General features: G+C 35.3%; 1 protein-coding gene across 1 annotated transcript in view; it reads left to right on the top strand.

Annotated features, from left to right (window-relative positions):
• Positions 1-19,535, top strand: part of ppp2r5d (protein phosphatase 2, regulatory subunit B', delta) — a 64,553-nt gene that overhangs the window by 36,931 nt on the left and 8,087 nt on the right. Inside the window, exons 5-14 of the mRNA NM_213318.1 lie at positions 3,862-3,972; positions 6,353-6,445; positions 8,826-8,956; positions 10,717-10,776; positions 10,875-10,983; positions 12,659-12,712; positions 12,862-13,032; positions 15,561-15,688; positions 18,447-18,548; positions 18,996-19,068. Of these exons, the coding sequence (NP_998483.1) occupies positions 3,862-3,972; positions 6,353-6,445; positions 8,826-8,956; positions 10,717-10,776; positions 10,875-10,983; positions 12,659-12,712; positions 12,862-13,032; positions 15,561-15,688; positions 18,447-18,548; positions 18,996-19,068 (1,032 nt within the window). The remainder of the gene's footprint in view (positions 1-3,861; positions 3,973-6,352; positions 6,446-8,825; positions 8,957-10,716; positions 10,777-10,874; positions 10,984-12,658; positions 12,713-12,861; positions 13,033-15,560; positions 15,689-18,446; positions 18,549-18,995; positions 19,069-19,535) is intronic.

The following is a 19,535-nucleotide window of genomic DNA, read 5'->3' as shown; positions in this document are numbered from 1 at the left end:
ACCAATTTACTCGCCCCTTTGATATCCCAGATGTTAATTTCTTTCTATCTTTAGTCATAAGAAATTTTGGTTACATAGATATTAGTGGTGTAACAGATTACATTATGGTTTTTTAGGCACAGATCGAATCATGTTTTGGATCAGCCAAAAAGGGGCGGAGACAAATGAAGTTGCTTTCTGTTTATTACAAAAACTGCACTACAAAACACTCTTGGTTTTTTTTATTGCTAGATTTCATTGCATTTAATTTTGGTTTGTTTTTTCATTGCTAGATGAATCATTTTTGAAGAATTATTCAGTGGCATATTTTTTATTAACCCATTGGTTAAACAAATATAATTGCTGCCAACAACTTTCATTTTTGATCGTCGAAAATTCATATGATTGTGGTTTTAATCTTTACCACTGTTATTCCAGTACTTCTGCATTATTTAACTGTTTGTAACTTCATAACTAACTCGGAAGACTAAAGACTGAATCTCTTAGGATTAATAAACGTGCAAATCACCCTCGTTTATAATTTTTGTTGTGTGGGTGTTGAGATCCCGATCTTTTAATAATAAATCATGCAGCTTACACTCAATGCATTAATGTAGGATAAGCAAGTAGTGACAGAAAGCACCTTTTATAACCTAAGAAATCCACCACATCCCGAATAACCAACCACAACTCCTTCTGTCATTATTATAATTTATAGGAAACCCTAAATGCTTTCATACATGTGATTTGAATGACGCAAGAGGCGACCTCTCTGTGGTCAATACAAGTTTAGGATTAATCTACAAGTAAAAGCTATTTATTAACTCGTGAGTCATGTGCATTTTGACCTGTGGGCTGTGATCCGTATGAATCAATGCTTAAATATTTGGGAAATTATTGGACTGATTAGTTATTAGCATTTCTTGAATATGTTAAAAAAATATATATTAAAAACTGAATCTTTAATTGACGCATGAGTGTTTTTTTTTAACAGAGTTCACCTGGTTTTTCAATTCATTCATTCATTCATTTTCATTCTGCTTAGTCCCTTTAGTCATCAGAGATCACCACAGCGGAATGAACCGCCACCTTTTAACATATGTTATGCACAGCAGATGACCTGCCAGCTGCAACCCAGTACTGTGAAACGTCCATACACACTCATTTACACATACTTTACAGCCAATTTAGTTTATTCAGTTCACTTATCGTCCATGGGCTGTTGTTGAAACCGGAGCACGCGGAGAAAACCCACGTCACCACAGAGAGAACATGCAAACTCCACACAGAAATGCCAAATGACCCAGTCGGGACTCGAACCAGCGACCTTTTTGCTGTGAGGCGACAGTGCTAACCACTGAGCCATGGTGCTGACTGGTTTTTACATTTTAAAACATTAAAATAGAAGACAAAAAAAGGCTTGCATATTTTATGCTGTTGCTAGTCTAAATACACACACACAAACAAATTGTCCACTGCTTTTTAGAAGTATTTCTTTCCTATACAACTCTTATGGATGTTAGTAAACTGACTTTCATCTGATCAGGAGTGAATAAGAGCGAACATGCTGAAAACACACACCTTTACTACGCTTGTCATCCTCTGTGACCAATCGACAGTAATGGCTTTTGCCTGACCAATGCAAACGTAATTACTTGCCAGATCCAGGAGAAAATGTAGTGTAAATTCACACCAGGGAATTTTGGGTAATTATCTGTCATAAATCAAGACCCAGACACCCGTGTTGCCTCTCAGCCATGTATAATTCGGAGAGGATCTGCTGTGTCCCAGATAGGGCTCAGCAGTGCAAAATAGCAAAAAAAAATTCAACTATGAATGATATTTGACTATTTTTATTTAGATGGATCACTGCAATGATGCACTGGAATATTTTTGCTGCATTAGCTGAATCATCACAATTATTGCGTTTTTTTTTTTTTTTTTTTTTTAAATTATTTTTTAATAGCTTATTTGTTTTATGTTCAATCAACAAGAAAATAATTGTTTCTTAAAATGATTTCTTAAATTGTTTAATTTTAAGAATTTGTATGGTACCCAGCATCTTTTACAGCGTACATTAAATTACACGCCTATATTTATATAATCATGTAGGGAACTTTTTACCTCATTGTGATGCATTGTGAGAACATTAAATGTTCTTGATTGTACAATATAAACCTTTAACATTTCAGTGCATTACTAATCCCAGGCATGAATTTTGCTGATTTATGGAAAGGCAGTTATTAAGATGGGGATAAAGTACATTCAGGAGGTTGATAGGCTTATTAGCGGTCCGACATGAAGAGTGGAGCACTGTTGTATTAGACTGATAGGCTTTATTCTATGAAAAAACCCATCCTGGATGTATTTCATTCAGCTTTTTAGATGACTACTCTCCACAAAACATAAAAACTACACATAAAACATTGATCTGAGTCATAATAGTTTGTTTAATTCTTTTAATTAAACACAAAGCTGACAGAAACGAAAACAGCTGATGGAGTATACACTAACCTGCGCATTATTCAGTCACACGATGGCACCAAAAACGCAAAGCTGACCGAAGTGAAACCAGCTGAATGGTGAATAAATACCTGCATATTATTAAGTCAGACAGACAAGCAGATACAAATACATTTGGATGCAAGTTTATGGATGTGAACATATTCACTGACGATCAAGATAGTAGTACCTCGGAATGTCACGACTGACCAATCAGAATCAACATACATCCATCTAATATAATCATTTAATAAATCCCTGACTACATTTCTATGGACATCAATACTCTGATTTTAATTCGATTAAGACAATTCTTTAAATAAAACTGTGATTTTTATTTTTATTTTTTTATTTTATTTATTTATTTATTATTTTTTTATTATATATATATATATATATATATATATATATATATATATATATATATATATATATATATATATATATATATAATTATTATTTTTTTTTGATTACCTTAATCTGGCTAAAGTCATAATGAAAGTAAACAGAAATGCAATGAAGACGTGGAGTATTCATACCAATATCCAAATACAATAGCAGTCATTAATAATCACGGAGCTTTTGGGTTTCAGATACACACTGTCCTCTTACATCCTCACGCACTCATTAGATTCTCTCAGAGTGAGGTGTTGGTGAAAACCTCTCCCTCCCTCTCCTGTCTGGAGGTCTGAGTCCACTGAGTCTGAGGCTGTGGTTGAAACATTGCGTCATCCTCAGCACAGCCGGCCCTCTGCAGTAGCAACACTCCTGTTCTTCCTCTCAGCCATTTTGGTAACTTACTCGAATAATAAGCAGCATCTTAAAGTACAAATGAAATCAAAACTAACCATGTCGTTAAGAAGATAAAATAGTTTGCCCTTGTAATCTTTAATTGCAATCTCTTGAAATGCACTTCATGTTTGTTTCCAGTTAAATTAGATTAGTTCTGTCTGAAGTACTGGGCGTGGCTAACGTATTTAACCCCGCCCCTCCAGCTGTCAGTTTTGACAATAAACAGAAATGGTGAGGATGAGGTGTCTGTTATTTTGTAATAACTATCCTCAAACCCTTTTCCCCATCTTTCTGAATGAAATGCCTACTTTACTACAGCCAATCAGCTCACAGTAGGAAAAACAAGCCACGCCCACAGTTTTCTCATTTAGTATACTGATATTCTGTGACACAAGCTTTTACACTACCATTGGACAAAAAGTTGTTGTGATGACAGAATATTAAACCTGTAATGCCCATTTCTTTGTGGTATTTGTATTTATTCATTATATATACATACATGCATGCATAAATACATACATCCATGCATACATACAGTGGACAGTTTCTTTGCTTGCATAATGACATGCAATGTTTGTTTCTTTTCAGTTTTCTGTAAACTTGTTCAGGACTCTGCCACCCTCTTCTAACCCCACGGGAGCAGAATTCGACCCTGAAGAGGATGAACCCACTCTGGAAGCAGCTTGGCCGCATCTTCAGGTGTGTGTGTGTGTGTGTGTGTGTGTGTGGAGCTTAATGTAATCATAATACTAACTTTCAGTCCATTCCATCTCTTAGTTCATCCTATTACATCCCTGCAATATCACTTCCTCTAAAATGGTTTCTAAACTGTATAAATGCTGGTAGTCACTCTTGATGGTTGCCTTGTCATTCACCTGTTTGTATTAAAGCAGCCATAGAATTAGGCGTGTTAATCTAGAGGGATTCAATCCGATTTTGGGAGTCACAGATTGATTCTGAAAACGATCTTGATATATATATATATATATATATATAATTTTTTTTTGCTTAAAATAGCGATCACAATTTTCTCACGATTCTTTAGATGTAAAATAAAGCTTAATATGAGTCTGCAATTATTGTTTTTTCTCAAACAAATGATAAAACAACAATAATAATATTATGTGTAGGTCTACTGGTTTCTATAAATATTTCTATTCTACCTATAATGAATCTGATGTTGAATTATGTTTAAGATATATGCGTGCAATCTGTCATTGAGAACATTATTAGACCATATAATTCACTGGTAAAATCAACATTATATAGGCTAGAGTAGTTATACTGACACTGTAAACAATAATTTTCACGCACAACTGTGTGTTCACTATGAAAGAAAAAACATATCAAATGCTTGTCGCAGTCATAACTCTAAAATGCGATATGATTATTTAAATGATGTGAACGCTTTCGGTTTCAATTTCACTGCTAAGTGCTGTTCATACTTTGCGCGCGGCTCTCAAACGATCACTCTGCGCCACAAAAGTTGTATAAATAATAAAATAAAAAAAATTATATATATATATATATATATATATATATATATATATATATATAATTTTTTTTTATTTTATTATTTATTTATTTTTTTGTTTTAATATTATAATTTATATATATATATATATATATATATATATATATATATATATATATATATATATATATATATATATACAATATTAATAATATTAATATTGTATATATATATATATATATATATATATATATATATATATATATATATACAATATTAATAATATTAATATTGTAAATAATAGTAATATTATTTACAACTTTATAACCTGTTACTCACAGCATATGCAGGTTCTGTTTACTAAAGGAGACTCGTGCGCGTCTATCATTAGGGCGCGTGCCTACACATTCAGCAGCTCACGTCACGGGTGATTTCCCGGCCGCAAATACAGCATTATATGAAGACAAAAATGAAATTTTTAGGTGAATTATACCTTATAAATACAGTATGTGACTCTTTTAACACCATTTGGAGGTGTCCATGTCGCTGAGCAACGTGTGTGAAGCAATGAAAAGATTCGTGCAGCCGCCTTTGCTTTTCTCCTGAACTTGAAAATATGATTGACAGAATCGTAGAAATGCTGGATTAAGATCGTGTAGGGCAGTGGTTCTCAAACTGGTACGTGTACCACTAGTGGTACGCGGGCTTCCTTCTAGTGGTACGCGGAGGAATGAAAAATGTCATGTACATGGCAGGTAATCTGCCACGTTTGTTTTACTGTGCAGAGTTATAGCTGCTTTACTGGGCCTACTGCGCTACTGTATTTCAATACTGCTCATTTTGGCGGTACTTGGAGTGACAATTTTTTTCTGAGGTGGTACTTAATGAAACATTTTTGAGAACAAGTGGTGTAGGGCATCGAATCAAGATTGCAATCTTTTTACGATGAATTGTGCAGCTCTAGCTACGAGTCACTTTTAAAAGATGAGGTAAGCGGGTCATCAAGAAAATCGAATACAGTCACAAAATCGGAATTGACCATCAAGATCTGCAGTGTAAATGCTGCCTGTGTCAGCTCAGTTTTTAGAGTTGAAGTTCAATTTAGTTCAGTTCAGTGTGGTTTAATTTTTACTGCTGAATGTTCAAACACTGAAGAGGAAATCCATCGATGCGCAGCTCAAGTCCCAACCAAGCAAGCCAGTGGCGAGGGACAAACTTCACCAATTGACAAAAGTGAAGGGAAAAACCATGAGAGAAACCAGGCTCAGTTGTGTGAAAATGTGATTTTTCCAAAAATGTGTTTAATAAGAAAACTGACTTCCGTTATTGTGCTATTTTAATGTTCTCTAGTATGAACTTTTTAGCTTTGCCACAATGCTGAAGTTGAAGCTCTGTTTTCACTGGTCACGGAATATTTGGGTGACTTTAGTTTCCTTCCAGTGAAACCGTTCAGTGGGATTTAGAACAAAGTGTCTTTTTTTAAATGATTAAAAATGCAAGAACTGACAGCTTTTATTGTATTGGTGGCAAAGAGGACCTGACAGATCAATTGATCATTCATTTACTATTAATCTGCTCATTTTCCTCTCCTTACCCATTCCTCAGCTGGTGTATGAATTCTTCTTACGATTCCTGGAGTCACCCGATTTCCAGCCCAACATTGCCAAAAAATACATCGACCAAAAGTTTGTACTTTCGGTAAGTGTTCTGTCTTCTGACCTTTGTCTGCATCACGGTTTGTCCTCACCTCACACTATCAGTAGAAGACACACATTCCCTCTGCTGTGTGTATGAGTGAGGAAACTGAGGCCAGCTGCTGTTACAGCTTTTACAAGCATGTCCAATGCAGAGATCAGCACTTCGGTCTGGGTAGAATACTAAATCCAGTTTAAAGCAGAAGTGTATTGCTCTGCCAACATCTTGCTGGATATAATTTTTTTTTCATTAAATATACGTCCATCCACCTGTTTTAATGCACATTTTCAAATGTTGCATAAAAATACTGGATGGAAAAGACTAGATGCATAAAAATACTTAAAGCACAAAGAATGCACTTAAGTCTAATTTGTTTATCTTGATTAAATATGTGCATAAAATTACACTGCATTTGCATTTCTGGATAACAGAATTTAAACTTTAAAAAAATGTGTTTATGCACTACCTGACAAAAGCATGGTGTCCGCGGGGTCTTGAAAAGTATTCAAATTTGAGAAATGAAAGGCTCTTAAAAAGTATTAAAGTTAAATGAAATGCTATTTTGCAAGGTATTAAACCGTGATATAATTTTTTATTATGCAATGGATGGTTGTCTGCTGAAGTTTGCCTGAATTAAATCTGCGAATATCATGATGCCGTGTAGTTTATGAAGTCAATAAAATCCTGCTAGGTTTGACATCATGCTGCAATGTTTACTTCAGTAACAAAGGCAACACCATCTGCTTGTTAAGTGGTGATGTGTTTGTGACGTATGTAATACTGTTTCCGGGTCCAAGCCGGCACTCATTTGAGTGGAGAAATCATTCGTTTATGATCACGTTTTATTCCTATCACACATTAAAGTTAATTGTATATAAAATCATAGTGTACACAACAATCTCTGGGCTTGCTGCATAACAAATACCAAAATTTTAACAATTTATAAAAAAATGTATCACATTCTGGCCATCGGATATTAGGCATGGACATATATATTGCGATCGTGATTTTCGAAAGCCTTAAATCGCTTTGTAAACGTTTATTATTACCATTTCATGAGTCTCCCTATTCAGTTGAATAGAGCGCTTGGACCTGGAAGCCGCTTCGCATGACGTCACACTTAACAAGCGGATTACTTCTGCAGTTCTATATATGCCAGCCTGCTCAATTAGTTAGATTAAATAGATTTCTTTTTAGTATATGAAAAATGTTTGAGTTTTTCTATAAGTTAAACTTTAGTTAAATTAGTAAATTAATTAATAATTAGCTAAATTGGTTTAAATCTTGCTAGTGTTTCCGGTTGAAACCTAAAGTGGTTTTAATGTCTTAAAATGTATGGAAAGAGTCTTAAAAAAGGTCTTAAAAGGTATTGAATTTTACTCTCTGATTCCTGTATACTCTGAAAGTATTGTCATTGTTTTCATGTTTTATTTTGGTAAAATAAGTGTAATCTAGAGCAGAGTTTCTCAACTGGTGGGTCGTAACCTAAAATTGGGTCACGGGAACATTTTCAGTGGGTCGTGGAGTTTGTGATCTAAAAAAGAACAACAGTTTAATTTTTAACTCATTTTGCTTATATTGGACTTTTATTTTAAAATGCGCGTACGACAACCGTACCGTTTGACATGTGAAATTTCAGCGCAAGTACGACCCCGAATATGTAAAGTGTGGATTTACATTTATTGACGACAAAAAAGGCTTAAAACCTCAGTGTGTCATATGTATTGATGTGCTCTCACAAGAGAGCATGAATGAAACCTTCTAAATTAAAACAACATTTCAAAACCAAACATCCCAGTTGCAAGGACAAACCTGTGGACTATTTTATAAGACGACTCCAATAGCTGAGGGCATGGCTTGATGACCATGTGAAAATGTGGGTCCCATGGCCAAACCAGTTGAGAACCCCTGATCAAGAGGGCTTTGCCTTTCATGTAAGCCACTTCTGATACCAAGTTATCAACTAGAAGTCCAGTTATTATTTGCTGTTCCTAAATCTTGGATGGGTGACAATAATTTTTTTGTTAGGTAGTGTATTTGTTTATGCAGTTGTAAGGACAGTTTATTATTGTAAAAAAAATTTACTTTTATTTTGTAAGCAACTTAAATATCTTGTTCTCCTTCTGAATCCTGGTAAGATGTAAAGGATTTGTTGACAAGTAGATATATTTATTTCAGGCCTACAATCTGATCAAACATTCATGCAGATCAAGCTCTGCCAGATCAGGTTTTAGTTTCTATAAACACTTTTCATTCTGATTGAGCTCCGCTTAATGGATATAAACAGATTGTTTAGATACATCTAGCTGCTGACATTGAATCTCAAAAAGCATTTAATAATAGCGATAGTAATGGCTTAGGTTTACCTTTTTTTCCTTTTCAGCTTCTGGAGCTTTTTGACAGCGAAGACCCCAGAGAGCGGGACTTCCTGAAAACCATCCTGCACAGGATCTATGGAAAGTTCTTGGGGCTGAGAGCCTACATCCGTAGACAGATCAACAATATATTCTACAGGCAAGCTGTCAACTAATCCACCTCCGCATAGGCTCCTTCAGCTCAAAATATATCCTCATTCATAAACTTACTAATGGTAGACGCAGAACTTGTGAGCTCTTAACTCTTTCTTAACTCGGCATGGTGTCTGCGGTGTCTGTAACAAGTTTTAAAGGTAAAAAAATAGGCCTTAAAGTCTTAAATTCACTGAAATATGGTCTTGTAGGTGTTAAATCATTTTAAATGGGTCTTAATTTTCCTTTACGTAAAGTAGGAAATAACTAGTTAGAATTTGTTTCTTGATGGAGCAAGTACGTTTTTTTTTCTGCATCGCTATTAAAAAATAGTCCATAGCTTTAAGCCCTATACAAGTGTAAGGGCTCTATTTTGACGGTCCATGCACAGAGCACAAAACGCAGGGCGCAAACGCTTTCAGGGCATGTCAGAATGCGTTTTTGCTAATTTAGGGACCGGAAAATCTGCTTTGCGCCATGGCGCATGGTCTAAAAGAGTTGAGTTTATTTTCTTAATGAGTTATAGGTGTGTTTTGAGAATAAACCAATCAGAGTCTCATCTCCCATTCCCTTTAAGAGCCAGCTGCGTCGCGCCAAGAGCGCATTCGCCATTTACAGGACGCAAAGTAAGTCTAAGTGGAAAAAATGAGCATTTCACAAGCAAACAGTTAACAGTTTTTAACAGAAAACTGTTAAACAGAGCATCTACTGCGTGAGAATGAGAGATAATGGATCTACTTTCACTTTCGCTCTTGGATAGGGAAACCTTTACGCACAGACATCAATTAGCCTATAAATAAATAATTTTGTTTGTTAAGCGCAAATATACGTTTCAAAACTATTTCTAAATTCAGTTCTAATTTCCAGCAAACGAATAAATGAATAATAATAACAAAATGTGCTCAAAAACCTGAGTTATATCCTAAAACACATGCTGTGCCCCATATGGTCTAAAACCTGACAGGTGGGCAAATCTAAGCTTGTTTTTAATAAAACAAATATTAATATGGATATAATAAATAATACTGCTAATAATAATAACATTATATAAAAGCAAATTATTATGAATGAACTGAAAAAGCCTCCCGAGATGAAGAAGACATAAAAGCAGTGATTTTTCATATTGATGTAGGCTAGAAAATAATATGTTTTGTAATATTTTAATTCTTTATATTTATATCCTATATCTATTCTTAATATATCCTATATATATTCTTAATATTTACATTTTTTCATATGTAAAGATATTTGCCTATTGCTCTCTTGTGTGTATTAAGCAGTGTGTAAGCGAGGCGCAACTCTGCGCTGGAGTTTAGACCGGGTTAGTTTTGGTCTAATGAAAAATCTATTATAGTTTCCTAAAATAGCAACGCGCCAGCGGTCCGCCTCAGAACGCCTTCCTTTTTAGACCAGAACGCCTATGGGCGCACATATGAGCGCTAATGCATTTGCTATTTAAACAGCGTAGCGCAACGCCTCAAAACCACTCTTGCGCCAAGCTTAAACTACCAAAAGACTATTGCGCCGCGCCTTGCGCCACACTGCGCCGGGTGTATGATAGGGCCCTAAATATTCATTCTTAATGGTCTTAAAAAGTCTTAAATAAACTTGATTAAACCTGCAGAATCCCTTATTTAACAAACTATGGAAAGGAAAGGTTAAGAGTGAGTCTGTCTGTCTTCCGCTGAGTTTGGCTGTTGTGAGAAAATGTGAGAAGCTCTTCCTTATTTTATCCACTGACTGGATGTCCTTGATCTCCTACTGTAGGTTTATATACGAGACGGAGCATCACAATGGGATTGCGGAGCTCTTAGAAATCTTAGGAAGGTGAGTGTGCACACTGTCAGTGTTGCCATGACAAACCTGAGAGGAGGTCTTTCTCTCTGGGCGAAACTGAAAGTGACCGTCTCACGTTCTTCCCACAGCATAATTAATGGCTTTGCCCTGCCACTGAAAGAGGAGCACAAAATGTTCCTGATCAGAGTGTTACTGCCTTTACACAAAGTCAAGTCTCTCAGTGTCTATCACCCACAGGTACGTCACAGGACCACGCTCTTCTCAAGATGATTGTTTTGTTGAGGACTTTGATGTAGAAAAGATTGCTTTCACTGTAGGGGTGGGTGGTTATAAGCAAACACTTGGTTGTAAATGTCACAGTGGGCTCAGCTTGTAATAATTGTTCATTTTTGTAAAACTCCCAAAATTATTATTATTATTTATTTTGGTTGCGATTTTATTGTGAAGGCTCGTACACACTGGGACACTTTTCGTTTGCGTTTATCGTCATCGTTTTTCAAGTTGTTTTTCTGGATTCAAACCCAATCGATTTTTCACTGGAGTCGAGCAGAAGAGTATGCAAAATCACTCTTTGAGGTTAGATGGCGCTACACAACTTTAAGCTTCTGACACCCGCTTTTAACACAGAAGAAGAAGAAGAGAGAAAGTTGACACTTGTTGGTAAAGTTACTGGCGATTTGAACAAGCATGGATGGTTCAAGCAGCAACTCTAGCGATGAAGAAATGATTATTGTTCATAAGTGCAATGAGCAGCTCCATGTTCACATATCTAACACAGATTAAGATCTTATTTAACAGTTTAAGATGAATGTGTAGTTCATTCTGTTCTGTTTTGTTTGACAGTAGAACAAGAGCAAAAACAAAAGGCTTGACCGAGCATACAGCTTTTTCTAACAAGCTATTATTCATGGTCTTCTATTATACATGGTGTTATTTAAAAAAAGCTCACTAGAGCTCTGAACCTACACTAGTTTCACGGTTCGGTTTGGTTACGATTATCATGTCATCGATTCGGTTCAATTCGATATTTCGGTGCATCACGGTGCATTGACGATGCTTTTATATTTTTTTCAAAGCAGCAGCTCTTGTATTAAAATGTATGAATATATTTATATAGGTTATTATTTGTAATACAATTGTGTCATTTAATACAAACAATCAGATATATAAACTGTAACTTTGAAAAAAAAAACGAGCATTAAGCAAATAATATAAACAAATATAAATATCCAGCTCAATTTCTGATCCTTGTCTAGTTCTCTTACACCCCTTTGATTTGGTATTGATTGGGTTGCGATTGGCTCTTGCGCGCTGCGCTCTTCAGGTGAATAAGCGGCAGGCGGCAGCGGCGATCTCACAGCTGATGTATGATAGACACGGTGGAGAAAACTCTGCAGACACGCGCTCGTTTCTGTATCCAAAAGTAACGCTGTAAAACAGCCGAGAGGAGAAGAAAAGCCACGCCAGCAGGTCAAATGGGCCACTGTGTGTGTGTGAGAGAGAGACAGAGCGAGAGCGAGCGAGCGAGAGTGAGAGAGAGAAATGGAGTAGGCTCATTCTCAAACTCACACAGTGAAATTGTGCACAGTTCATGAGTATTAAGTAGTTAGAGCGTTGTAAATACTCGCGATCGTCTCCCTTGCGACAGAGCGCATATGAGGTAAATGACATCAGTAATAACCGGTTATGATTATTACTGAACCGATACCAAATTGTCCGCGTCTGCATCGAAGACGTGATTAATTTTGACACCCCTAAAGCTCACATTATTCTGCATATCACCCATACACCTGATGTGTATAATGTTATGCACAACAATATTAATAGGATAAATAGGATCAGTGACTGTGTTAATCACACTTGTTATTATTGTAATGTCATTTTGGGGAAAAATCATTTCCTGTGTTTTCAGCTGGCCTACTGTGTGGTGCAGTTTTTGGAAAAGGACAGCAGCCTCACTGAACCTGTAAGATTTACAGCCCTGGCAACGGCACCTTTGCTTTCTTCCTGTCACTATTATTAACCGTTCTTTTCAAGTCTTTATGAATTCTCTATTCATGATGAACTTGCCGAGATTGCTTTCTCAGCTATTTGCCTTCCCCCTTTTGTTCTCAGGTGATCATGGGCCTGCTGAAGTTCTGGCCCAAGACACACAGTCCGAAAGAGGTGATGTTTCTGAATGAGCTGGAAGAAATCTTGGACGTCATCGAGCCCTCGGAGTTTGTTAAAGTCATGGAGCCTCTGTTTAGGCAGCTGGCCAAGTGTGTATCCAGTCCACACTTTCAGGTATGACAAAAAGGATCTTGCTCTATCATTAGCCCTTTTTAGATGTAGAGCATTGCTAAAGTGACATTCAAAAATAAACTCTCGTATTTTTAGATTCTTGATCATTCTAATGTGTTTTTATTTTATTATTTTTCTATGTTGAATCCTTGTATTTTATTGCATGTTTGATTTTCTCAGTTTTTGTAGTGTTTGGGTTTTAGAAAAGTGCATTATAAATGAAATGTATTATTATTATTATTATTATAATTATTATTATCATTATCATTATTATTATTATCATTTTTATTATTATTATTATTATTATTATTATTAAATTAGCTTCAATTTAGAGGACCATTGGTTTACTATAGCATATGCAGCAAGATTAAAACTATTTGTCCCCTTACTGATTTTTAAATTTTTTTAATGGCATTTTATAACATTTTCCAGACTGGTAGATCTCTATATTCTTCATTCATTCATTAATTTTCTTGTCTTAGTCCCTTTATTAATCCGGGGTCGCCACAGTGGAATGAACCGCCAACTTATCCAGCACGTTTTTACACAGCGGATACCCTTCCAGCTGCAACCCATCTCTGGGAAACATCCACACACACTCATACACTACGGACAATTTAGCTTACCCAATTCATCTGTACCGCATGTTTTTGGACCGTTGCGGAAACCGGAGCACCCGGAGGAAACCCACGCGAAAGCAGGGAGAACATGCAAACTCCAGACAAAACCGCCAACTGAGCCGAGGCTCGACCCAGCGACCTTTTTGCTGTGAGGCGACAGCACTACCTACTGCGCCACTGCGTTGCCATCTCTATATTCTTTCAACATTTAATTTCAACATAATATTTAGCTTTTGAGGATCTTTTGGTCTACTTTGTCAGGCAGGTCTTATTTAAGTGATTACTTGATTGCACTAATCGGATCTAGCTGGGGCTAGAAAAATTTAACTCAAATGTCATAAACCAGAGTTATGTGTTAGCAGGGGGCAAACACTTTTTCACACTGGGCTATGTAGTTTTGTAATGTGTTTTTCCTTAATTAAAACTTTAGTTTAAAAACGGTATGATTGAAAAAAACTGTTACTTTTGATTTATATTGAAATTTTATGTATATTTCATAATATTTAAAGTGTGACGCATGCTAAAACATAAGTAATCAGTAGGGGGGCAAACACTTTTTTACACCACTATGTATTTGATTTGGGTTCCTTTGCAGTTTAGAAAACTTTGGGTCACAATTTTACAATAAGATTTCATGAGTTCATTTTAGACAATTTATTTGCTGATATGAACAAAGAATCAACATTACTTGTGCAGCGTTAAATCATCATAGGTCAACATTTATTAATGCGTTATTTAAATTCAAAGTTGTCTTTAAGTTTAGTTATTGCGAGTTAGAAACTAACAACGAGCGACTTCAATGTTTTACTAATGTTAACAAAGATGAATAAACAATGGAGGAAATGTATTGTTCATTGATTGTTCATGTTAGGAAACACATGTTAGGAACCTTGATAGATTAGATTAGATTAGATTCAACTTTATTGTCATTACACATGTACAAGTACAATGCAATGAAATGCAGTTTAGGTCTAACCAGCAGTGCAGGATACAGGTATAAGTAATAAAGTGCAGTTATAGAAAAACTATGGGGATATTTACAGATGGATATACTATCAGCATTATATACAGGTTGGATTAGCCATGAACAGATTTACAATATTTGAATATATGTACAGGTTGCTATTAATAATCAGTAGTGTGCAGATAAATAAACATGATTACGAGTGTATGTGTACAGTGGGTGTGTACATAATTACAGATGTCCATGTGCAGTGGGTATGTAAAGTTCAAATAAGTGAAACAGTGCAATGAATATGTGCAAATTTTAAATATGCTAATGCCAAACTGTGCAGTGATTGTGAGGAGTATAAGTAACAGAGAGTGGGGGGTCTATGGGGGGGAGGGGGAGCAAAAGAGTCTGTGAGGGGCAGAGTTCAAGAGGGAGACAGCTCTGGGGGAAAAGCATAGCTATTATAAAGCATAGATGCACTTTGGTTGGATAAAGTAAATGGTAGAGTTCATTAAATAATTGTAACTGATTTTGCATTTTATTTGAATGCGTGTTACCATCACAGAATAGCAATAGACATGCTAATTGTTTGGCAATAGACATTGATACAAAGGGTTTACGAGAATGTGTTGTGCTTTATCTGACAGCCAATGAAGCAGTCAGTGGACTTTAGTTCTTTATGTTATCTCTTTTTTTTTAAGTGTTTACTAGTCAATTGTTGTTTTATTTTATTTTATTAGCAGCAAAATGGCATGCATAGAATGTTAACAGTCTGATTTTAAAATCAGAATGTTAAAAAAGATTTTTAAATGCATGAGATAAAAAGATGCATTAAATACGATATGAAAAATACAACAGAGTGTGGAAAACAGTGTGATTTTTGAAATGGAAACCGTGTAGTATTTCTGTAGCATGTTTGTGTGTGGAAGTCATTGTTCTGTGATGTTCGTGTGTTTCAGGTGGCTGAAAGAGCATTGTATTACTGGAACAATGAGTACATCATGAGCCTGATCAGCGACAATGCCGCCAAGATCCTTCCCATCATGTTTCCAGCTCTCTACAAGAACTCCAAGAGCCACTGGAACAAGTACCCTGCTTATTACTTTTCATTTCTGGAGTAGTCTCCCTCGATATGAGTTAAGCCTCTGGGTTTTCAGAAATCAGAATCACACTTGTACTCCATTCGGTCATAGTTTTTATCTATTTTTGAAAAAAAAATAGATTTTGCATTTTGAGAGGATGTGGTTAAAAAAAACTATATTTATGCCGTATATAAATATTTATTTTTAAATCAGAGCAGTGTTTCTAATAAGAATAGAGACTCTCCCATTCAAATACAAATTTTAGCAAGCAGATTAGTACGGTTTGGTTTAAAGAAAAAAGAAAAACCTGTGTAATGTGGTGGTGTAACCGCTATAGATGCATGTATAGCTCCCTATGTGAAAGCTTGTAAATTCGTAAGGCTTTTTTGACATAGTTAAGCTTTAAGTTATAGGCATGTGTGAGCGTGTCTTTCTGTTTTAGAGTGTCAAAATTTTACTGTCGAAGGCTTTTCCTGATAAGTGACTGAATTTTTGAATGGATTTCACATATAAAAACTTTGCTTTATATTGGCGGTACAGTTATTTTAGGTGTGTGTTTTTTTTTTTTTTTTTTTTTTTTTAAGAGGGCCACCGCTTCACTGCTGTTTTTTTCTGTATTGTGGCTGATTTGTAGATTGTACACAAAAATTCTCAGAATTAATTTTTTTTATTTTTGGTAAAATATCGCTTGGTCGGTCACTTTTGACTGAGGAGTTCAGGTGTGACTTTTTATTATAAGCCCACTTTGCCTGCTGAATCTTGCTCCCAGTTTTTTGTTATGTTTACATTGCAAAAACTAAAGTCACAAGGTTTCGTACTAGTGTGTTAAAGCTGTGATTTAAAAAAAAAAAAAAAAAAGCTAACATTTTTCAGTCAAAATTTTTTTACTTCCATGTTAGTAATCATTTGAATATTAAGTAATGGTCATGTTCCATGAAGACATTATTTTCCTGATGTAAATATATCAAAACATTTTTTTTTTGCACTACATATAGACTGTTTTAAAGGTAATTTTTTCAGTATTTCGATTCATTTTATTTATTTATTTATTTATTTATTTTTTTTTTTTGAACACTTAGATTCCAGATTATTTTAAGTATTGTCCTCTTAAAGTATACAGCTGGGAAATAAGTATTGAACATGTCATAATTTTTCTCAGCAAGGATATTTCTAAAGGTGCTGCTGACTTAAAATTTTCACCAGATCTAAAACAAATCTAATTAGTTTACAAATGAAGTTATGCACAATGAAATGATGCAGGGAAAAAGTATTGAACACATGAAGAAAGGGAGGTTTAGAAGGGCAGTGAAAGCCCAGACAGCAGCTGGAATCTCTCAGTAGTTCTTCAGCAATCCTCTGCCCTTCCTCAGTGTAAATGAATATCAGCTGCTTTCAGTCCAACATCTACATTAGCAGGAGGATGAAGATGAAACCAGAGTGGACATTTCAGCAAGACAATGATCAAAAACACAGCCAAGGAAACTCTCAAATGCTTTCAGAGGAAGAAAATCAAGCTGTAGAATAGCCCAGCCAATCACCTGACTTGAATACAATAGAACAGTGGTTCTCAATTTTTTTTCATCAAGTACCACCTCAGAAAAAAATTGTCTCTCCAAGTACCACCAAAATGAGCAGTATTGAAATACAGTAGTGTAGTAGGCCCAGTAAAGCAGCTACAACTCTGCTCAGTTAAAAAAATGTGGCAAATTACCTCAGAAATATAGGCTATATGTCATATATGGCATACTATATACATCATTTTTGATAAATTTTGAAATATATGTAGCATGTACATGCCATATTGCATTCGTCCGCGTACCACTAGAAGGAAGCCCGTGTACCACTAGTGGTACACGTACCACAGTTTGAGAACCACTGCAATAGAAAACAGTAAATAAGGATCCAATTTGATGGACACGACCCACAGAACCATCAAGATTTTTACGCTCTGTTGAAGTCTGTGAAAAACTCACACCTGAGCAATACATGTGACTTCATTCTCCATATGAGAGGAGTCTTTAAGCTGCCATCAGCAAAAAAGCTTTTATGCAAAGTTTTAAATTTGTTTCAGTAGTTCAGTGCTTTCTCCTTGTGTCATTCCATTGTTATTTCACGATAAAGTCTGGATCAGATACGCAGCCGGCCGGAGTTGCAATATGCACATTAATATAGCAGCGTTTTTTATGACACTGTATAACAAGAATTAATCTTTTTACAGGACTGTGACTGGTTGGGTTTAGGGTTGGGGTGGGAGTAGGCTTTAAAAAATACAATTTATTGGGTAATTTAATAGATAGCGTAAATAATACTCAGTACAACTACTGTTTTTATGTTACTGTCACAGTTGGGTTTAGGGTTGGGGTGGGGGTAGACGTTAATAAAATACAATAAATGGGAAATTTAATAAATAATATAAATCTCGTTAATTTTCGGCCGCAAACGTATCCGATCTAGTAACAACTTTATTACACAGAGCTAATTTTTCAGATGTTTGGGTTTTTACCAAAATCTGGTTTAATTCCACGTCAAAAGCTCCTTTAGAAATATTCCCAGAAAAAAAACAGGACGTGTTTAATAAGTATTTCCCCCACTGTACATCAATGAAGAGCTTATTTATTCTGCTTTCTGGTGTTGTGTGTATATATATATCTCTTGGTTTTGTGGTCGATAGCCACTTATCATCTTCAAAAGCGAATTATTTTTCTTATGATAAGAAAAAACATGTTCAAATGTGTGTAGTAATAATGCTGTTTCTTCCTGCAGGACAATCCACGGGCTTATCTACAACGCTCTAAAGCTCTTTATGGAAATGAACCAGAAACTGTTTGATGACTGCACTCAGCAGTACAAGGCTGAGAAGCAGAAGTAAGTCAGAAATGGAGAATATGAGGAGGGAAAAGGAGAAGCGACACAGTTTGTATATTTACGAGAAGCAGTTTTCATTTACTGTATCAACAAAGTGAAAGTACAGTTTAGGCATCATGTTTGATTCAGACGCGTCCTGAGATGATGTATAGATAGACGGTACTCCTGGTTTTGAGGTCTGGTAACTGGTCAAATATCAGGTCTATAAACAGCAGTGTTAATTTAGCTAACGAAAATAATATAGTTTATTTTAGTCAACTAAAACTATGATCCTACATCGAAACAAAAAACAAAAATTGCGGCCAAAATGAACGCTGCTAAACAGGATTTATTAGGACAGTTGGTTGTTTGACTTAGCTTTTGGCAGCTAAATGTACTCAAATAATGTTAGCTTTTTTTCTGACAAATCCTAATAATCTCTGTACTGTTTTCCCTTTTTTTCCCTAGAGAGAAGTACAAAGTTAAGGAACGGGAAGAAATGTGGCATAAAATTGAAGCGCTAGCAAAACAGAACCCTCAGGTAAACACTTTCTGCTATGCTCTACTTTTTTATTTTATTAAAATGATTTCTGTGATGCTAATTATTGGAGAAATGATTTTATAAAAGTATTTTAAAACGAAATATATACACAATGTGACTGAGGCCATCCAAAAAGTATTAGAAGTCAAATGTATTATTTGATAAATGTATATATCTGAATAATTAGAAGCTTTGCTAATAAGCTTTTCTTAATAAGAAGATATTGCTAATGGTATAGTAAGTAGAGGTGTGAACCTACACTGGTCTCACGGTTTGGTTACAATTATCATGCGATCGATTCAGTTCAATTCGATTTCTTGGTGCGTTGACGATGCTTTCCATACACCGTTATACATGTTCTTCACAGCACAGCAATTATTGTTTTAAAATAAATATATTTATATACTATTTGTAATACAATTTTGTCCTTTAATACAAACAGTCAAATAGATAAACTGTACCTTTTA

The sequence above is a fragment of the Danio rerio genome, chromosome 13 (genome assembly GCF_052040795.2).
Source record: "Danio rerio strain M-AB ecotype USA chromosome 13, GRCz13ab, whole genome shotgun sequence".
Lineage (NCBI taxonomy): Eukaryota > Metazoa > Chordata > Actinopteri > Cypriniformes > Danionidae > Danio > Danio rerio.
This window is presented reverse-complemented; position numbering and strand designations above follow the sequence as displayed.